The following is a 6,866-nucleotide window of genomic DNA, read 5'->3' as shown; positions in this document are numbered from 1 at the left end:
GAATCTTTTTTCCTGAAACTTTCAGAATCTCTTTACACAGAGGGGACACATGTTTATGTATAAAAGACATGAAAAAGTGGATTTTGCATAATAGGTGACCTTTAATATAAGTAAATAAAAACTAAAACCCTCAAAGTTACATGTCTACCTTAGTGGCAGTTTATAATAATACGTTTAAACTTCATTTGTAGGAGTCCTGAACTCAAAGCTAGTTGTAACAGCTGCTCCAGAGTACCCCCACTCTATAAATTAGGGCAATTAGGGCCCGAGCAACACTAATGAAGCTGACTACAGGCTGGAGGAGGGTTGTTGCTCCTACACCAGGTGTTAAGGCCATACACAGGAAGTCCCAGCAGGAGTTACACCTGGCAATAATAAACTCTCAGCAGCTCCATCTCATAGTGAAGCTTAACTGGAGACATTCAGTTTAACCATAGGTGTCAGAAGTACCTCTAAACTGCTATAAGGAACAACTACGATATGATTGATTAAAGCCAGTTTTCATAAGCAAAGGTCCCACATTTCTGCATTTCAGTGTTTCTGCATAAGCCCTTGAATAACAAAGTTTGCAATCTTGCAAAATTATCAGATTTAGTGTGCTGAAATACTGATGAATGTAATGTTGTGATATAAAACGACATGCCTCAGGACATAAGATGTAGAAAACGGAATGATTAACAGGTTATCTGGAGGGCAATTAGTGTCACATTTCAAGGTTCTTTATTGTCAATCTGACATAGCTACAGAGTAATTATGCAGTTGAAAATCTTATGTCACAGGCTTCTCCAACAATGCAACATAATAACATAATAACAATAAGAGCATGAGCAATACAAAAATAATAATAGTTATAAAAATGAAATAAAGTTATGATGTGCCTCTGTGTCCACCACAGTCGAGTCATTGATTGTGAAAGCGGAAGAGCTTTTAATTATATATGCTTCTATGATGTTGATAACCATCAGTGGATCATGAGGGGAAATTAGAAACACACTGTTTTACTCTGAGCAATAACAACCATTTACGGTAAAACTGCACAAGCACTCACATTGTCTTCCGAGCCATAAAAAAAAAAAGATTGGACCATAATAAAAATCATGAGCTCAGAAAGGTCAAAAATCATATCAATTTGATATGAGAGATGATGGCTACATAATGACTAACAACACTGTCACTTTTTTTTTTCAGAGGTCAGATTGGATTTGTAGACATAAAATGAAATTAATCTAAGAAATGCTGTAGACCGTTCCCTGGCCTTGTTCTATATGGACAGATCTCGAGCCCTCTTCACTCCATCATCGCTACCTTGGGCAAATTGCTATGGGTACCACTTAATCTCATAATCACCAGAACAGTGGAAAGTGCACCGAGGTCTTTCCTAATATCACACTATACTGAGTCAATACGGGAGCAGTGCCCTCCCCTCCCCACTCCTCTAAAAGACCACCATTGTATGTGAAGAATCGCCATGGCTACTGCCGTCGAACTGTAAGCCTTTTAGAATTATTAGCATTCCTCTCCACCCCGAGCACTGTAGCAAAGCTGCTCGCTTTACCATCAATCCGCCCTGAGAGAAACACACCATTTCTTTCATTAGAATCTACAGGAATTTCAATCTGGCTGGGAATTAATTAAAGTCGAATTATGGGCTGCAGCAATATTGGACTAGCCAGACAAATTCAACAACACCCATGGAGGGTAAGAGTGAATGTGGCCTTGTTAATGAGAATGGTAAGAGGCTAGCTAAGCTACTTGTCAGGGGCACAAACTCAGCGGCAATTTAGCGATATGACACCTAGCAACAGTTCATAATCCATTATTCTTGGCCACAATTGACCGTTGTAAATTGGTAACGCCTGCACACCATTTTTTTTATACCAAAATGATGTCTCGTAGAAGCGTGTTCAATGTTCATTTCTATTGGATTTAAGCAAAAAGAAATGTGTACAAAGAACTGTAAAAACAATTAAATTCAATCTTAAAATGATTGAGCAATTATGCTAACAGAATCAGGAACTGTGATGCTCACTTGGAGGTCATGACCTGTGTCAGGGTGCAGTTCAACCACAATGGGATGACCCATTTCAACAGTGTTTGGAATCAAAGTTGAAGTGTTCCTGATTATCCAGTTACAGGCAATAATCGTCAGATGTTACATATTATTGGGCAGCACACACACAATTAGAATAGCTGCTGCAATACCCAAAGCCAAACATATGGGATAAAAATAACAACTTTTTTTCGACCTAGTTTTATGAGCCGAAATACCCATGTCCATGAAACCTAGTTAAATTGATCATATTACAGAAAAATGTAATTCAATATTGTGATTATGAGCATGGGGAGTTTTCTGCAATGTACAATAAACAACCAGAAACCACCTAATTCTTAAATAATGCAACTTTTGTGTCTGTGTCAGTGAGGCAGGGAAGCTGGCTGAGACAATGTGGCCACTATCAGCCCGTAATGAGAAGGCCTGGCCCGATGGTGACACAACAGGCTCTGTTCCACAGGCATCCAGGGAGGCTCCCCTATCAGCCTGGGACTCCTCCAGTCCCTGGCACCTCCACTGATGCAGAAAAAGTAGGTCTGCATGGGCCCCGAGGGGAAGCCGGGCCCCAGTGACATTCCACGGTTTGTGCCAACACGGCTAAATGGCAAAGCATTTCCCCGGAGTCTACGCAAACCACAGTGTGACTTTCACCTTCTGTGTGGTTCCAGGTACAGGTTACAAGTAAACAACTCTATTGATACCATTTACATTTAAGTCTCACTAGACTGTGACCTCAATGGGGAATGTGATGAAGTTGTTACGCAACGAAAACCACAATGAAAGCTTTTGGTTTGGAAGTTGTAAAAACACCAGAGAGAGAGAAACAGATCGAGCGCACAAATGTTTATTTTCACGAACTTTTTCTCACTTTTTTTCTTAAATTGATTTTTGAGAAAAGTCTACCCAGATTCATGAGAGGGTCTCAAAATGCATAATTGTAAGCGTTTTCTTCTAATGATGAATCCCATCGTCCTCGTTAATTCAAAAGCACAAGCCAGTTGAGCCAAATGAGCATTATGTAAACGCCCCGCCAGTGACAGGAAAATCTGAAGACCGTCCGCCTTTTGACATCTCAAGACCCTTGAGGGCATACCGTAACATGATAGAATTTAAAGCATGTTGTAGAGCTACAAACGCGAAGGCCTCGGAGCACTTCGCCTCTCCTCTCTGTGAGGAGCAGATTTCCTCCATACCAGGGGAAGTGAGTTCGTGAAGGTTTTTGAAATAACAACCAACATTTAGTGACTTTATTTTTGGTTTCTGATCGCTTAAAGGTGGGGTAGGTACGTTTGAGAAACCGGCTCGAGATACACTTTCTGTTATATTCCATGGAATGCTCTTAACATCCCGATAGCAATGAATATCTTAAGTGCTTTGACAAAAAATCCATAAAAAAATGTCATCTGTGGAAGCCGTAGTACTGTAAAAAGCACGACCAATCATTTTAGCCGGCCCGGCTAAAATAACTGGATGGCCTACCTGCCTGTCAGCCTTCCATCTGTGCACAAACTTATCTCGTGCCCTCATTGGTCTTGTGCGCGTTCGTGTGTGTTGGAGGAGGGGCTCTGTAAGGAAGTGGGAGATTTTCTCCGGTTGTGTACGCACTCGAGCTGGTTTCTCCGAAATTACCTACCCCACCTTTAAGTGGTGCTGGTAAGTCCTACGGGTTTAGCCTTCAGAACTAAATTAAAACATTTTCATCTGCTTTGGTTGTTTTGACATGAAACATGACAGCACAGTATGTTAGTCTTTTCTCTCCGTTCCCTTATTAAGTCTTGTTTTGTATATTAATAATAAAAAATGTCTCTATAGAACCAGAACTGGCACAGCAGGTGGTGTGTGGGACCCAGGGAGGCGCAGTTTGAAGTTGTTTGGATGAATGGTTTTTGAGAAAGCTGAATCATGAGCAGTCGGCTGGCTCTGAACAGGCCCATTTTGTAACTGCAATAGCGATAACAAAAAAGGGAAATATCTGATGTTTTTCGTCCATTTATTGTCATGTACAACTAAAGACTGTGATTCATTACATGCATTGTGTTCTGGCAGATGGACTGACCAACTGCAGAGCCCTTATTAGTTCTTACGGCACGGTGTCCTCCTACATGACGCTCAGCTCGGGACAGGGTTCTGGTGATGGAAGAGAGGGGTTAGAGTTGTGTTTGTATTGTTGACATTTATGTTTAGTGTTTCTTTTTTTGTTTTTGTTCTATTATAACGCCTTGTGCGGAAGGCTTTGGCAGTACTATGTTTAAAATGTGGTCATGCCAATAAAGCCCCTTTGTATTGTTAACTCAGTCCAACAAGGTGAAAAACACAACATTGTAATTGTTTGTATCTGCATAATTGTTTGTATATTGTTTGAAATCCTAGTTACCTTGGTAATCTTCCTTGGCTGGGAGACTTTCAGCCAATCACAAAGCTGATTCCTGTGGGTTCGTACTGTTTCAAGGTCGCTCTCCCTGGAATAAACACCAAACACATCAATGTGTCCTATACATACCAAATGCATTTAACAACACAAGGATATGTATTAATCATCCAATGTGACCACTCACCAGTTAGCATCGCTGAGCAGAGTCATGACATCATCCAACACTTCTGGATCTATGACATCATCGTAGGTCAGCAGCATCTCGTACATCTGGCCGGCCGTCGTCTTTCTGATCTACACGTGACAGAGAGGATGTTATTTTTTATGTTTTTTTAGATGTGGTTACAAAAAGCAAACCAGACTAGTGCTGTATCTCAGTTTGGATAACTCCGTTAGCACACTTCCATGTGATACACCATGTCTCAAATCGAACACATCTGGTGCAAAATGTACCAGTTTTTTCTTCAGTAAAGTAAAACTTGCAACGGGATGAAGCCTTTGACCGCACTTGGCGACCATTGAAGTTAAGAAGTGTCCAGCGTTCTACACTCACCTTTTTAAGCGTCATGAATGCACCATGAAGGTACTCACACCGTGCTGCATTTTTCATAATTGTCAGAGTTAACACACCTGTTCACTCAAGATAGCGAGAGTTAATACGGATTAACACTAAATGAGACACGGTAAGCCATGCTGGTGGTTTTGTACAGTTTTGTAAATGCCCAAAATGATAATGCTAACAGTCTCATGTAAAGCAGTTATACTGTTTACCATGTTCACTATCTCCACAACATTAGCATTCTTACATTTGCTAATTAGTACTATAAACAAATTAAAGCTAAAGGAACCAGTTGACAAATTAAAATCTGATGATGGTGCCCGGTGATCACTTAGGATGGGGGTTTATTTAGATTTTTTAAGAAAGATTATTTTAGATTTTTTTGCTCAATGACGCTAAAAATAACCTACTCCAGCTTTAAGGCTGTCTAGTGAACTTACCACGGGGAAGGGGTGGCAGAGCAGCATCAGCAGCTGGGCCAGAACTCTCTTCCTCACCTCCCCTTGGAACTGGATCAAACCACAGAAGCTGGGAAACACAAAATAGCTTTGTCAACACGGGGGGGTGATTTCTTCCTCAGTCGAGTAAATAATGTGTCACTGAGATGAAGACTTACACAGATATAGAAATGCGCAACTTGGCGATAACTTTGGACTTCTTGAATTCTTTGCAAAGATCCAAAATGTCCACACAGAACTGATGACTGTTGAAAAGAGACAGAAAAGTTCAGCCCTCACATCACATTCAAACAAACAGTACTAATGGAAGCTGTTGCATTACTCACTTCTCTTGTGTGGCGAAGATTTCAAAGCAGCTGTTAGCAAGCATCTGATTGAGCATCCCAAGGAAAGGAATAGACACCCTGCAAAAAGGAAAGGAAATATCAGTTACTGAAGGCTAAAGACTGTTGTGAGAATATTAAACTATATCGCTGATGGCTTGCGAGAATACAAAAAAACCTAAAATATTGCAACACATCTGGCCAAAGGTAAAACATAATAAACCTAAAAGACACAAAACAATTGTATAAAAGTTAATTGACACATTATTCCACAATCTAACACCAGGTTTGTGTAAAAGTTGACATCTACAGACTACAGTAGGCTATTTAAGGCATTACGTTCCTCAGCAGCTGCCAGCTGGTACTGGCAATATAAACGCCAACAGGGTGATCAAGAACCCAAAGAGAAAAGCCTGTTTGATAACAAATAGGTCAATACGCTCTTTTTACTTGTATGATAGAAAACTATATTTCCAATAGGCTGATTTGCAGCCATGAAGTAATTTCCTGTATAGCGTAGGATCTATAAAAAAAAAGTACATATACAGTATAGACACGTTATGAAGAGATCTCTGTGGTGCCATTTCTCCCCTGACTGGAGCAGCCACAATGCTAACGGTCCGCATACATGTTCAATGTAGCCTGAAGTCCTGTAGCAAGGTGAAGAAGAAAAGGATGTTTGTTTGTTTACATGTCATTGCGGAGATTGTCTCTGAAGACGCTCAGCAGCGTGTCTCCAAACTGTGTCAGGGCAGCATTGTTCTCCTGGATCCCTCGCAGATATTCAAACAACGACTGGGAGGAAAAATGCACCTGGAGGGAAGCAGCGGAGAGCAGCAGTTCAATAAGAGCAGCCGGATGTTGAAACAGAGGACTGAAACACTGACTGGAGGTCAGTGCTAGCTATGTCTGGTAATCTAATTCCATGGTTTTTAAGGACATTTGAGAATTTCCCTCAACAATAACGCTGCAATGATTACGAAGTGTGTCCATGTTCTTTAATACAAAGTCAGTCAGTTTTAGTATAACATTCTGATAGAAACATAAAACCAGTCTGTGATAGCACAAGTTCATTATGCCTATGAGTGAGTGAGTGAGTGTG

General features: G+C 40.7%; 1 protein-coding gene across 1 annotated transcript in view; it reads right to left on the bottom strand.

Moving 5' to 3' along the window:
• Positions 1 to 4,026: 4,026 nt before the first annotated feature.
• The window catches only part of tbcd (tubulin folding cofactor D), a 28,377-nt gene continuing 25,537 nt past the window's right edge, over positions 4,027 to 6,866 (bottom strand). Inside the window, exons 33-39 of the mRNA XM_034142850.1 lie at positions 6,456 to 6,577; positions 5,768 to 5,845; positions 5,600 to 5,686; positions 5,424 to 5,511; positions 4,609 to 4,718; positions 4,428 to 4,512; positions 4,027 to 4,180 (exon numbers count right to left, since the gene is read on the bottom strand). Coding sequence (XP_033998741.1) covers positions 4,163 to 4,180; positions 4,428 to 4,512; positions 4,609 to 4,718; positions 5,424 to 5,511; positions 5,600 to 5,686; positions 5,768 to 5,845; positions 6,456 to 6,577 — 588 coding nt within the window. The 3' untranslated portion in view covers positions 4,027 to 4,162. The remainder of the gene's footprint in view (positions 4,181 to 4,427; positions 4,513 to 4,608; positions 4,719 to 5,423; positions 5,512 to 5,599; positions 5,687 to 5,767; positions 5,846 to 6,455; positions 6,578 to 6,866) is intronic.

The sequence above is a fragment of the Trematomus bernacchii genome, unplaced genomic scaffold (assembly GCF_902827165.1).
Source record: "Trematomus bernacchii unplaced genomic scaffold, fTreBer1.1, whole genome shotgun sequence".
Lineage (NCBI taxonomy): Eukaryota > Metazoa > Chordata > Actinopteri > Perciformes > Nototheniidae > Trematomus > Trematomus bernacchii.
Note: the sequence above shows the minus strand (reverse complement) of the source record. Positions and strands in the feature narration are given on the sequence as shown.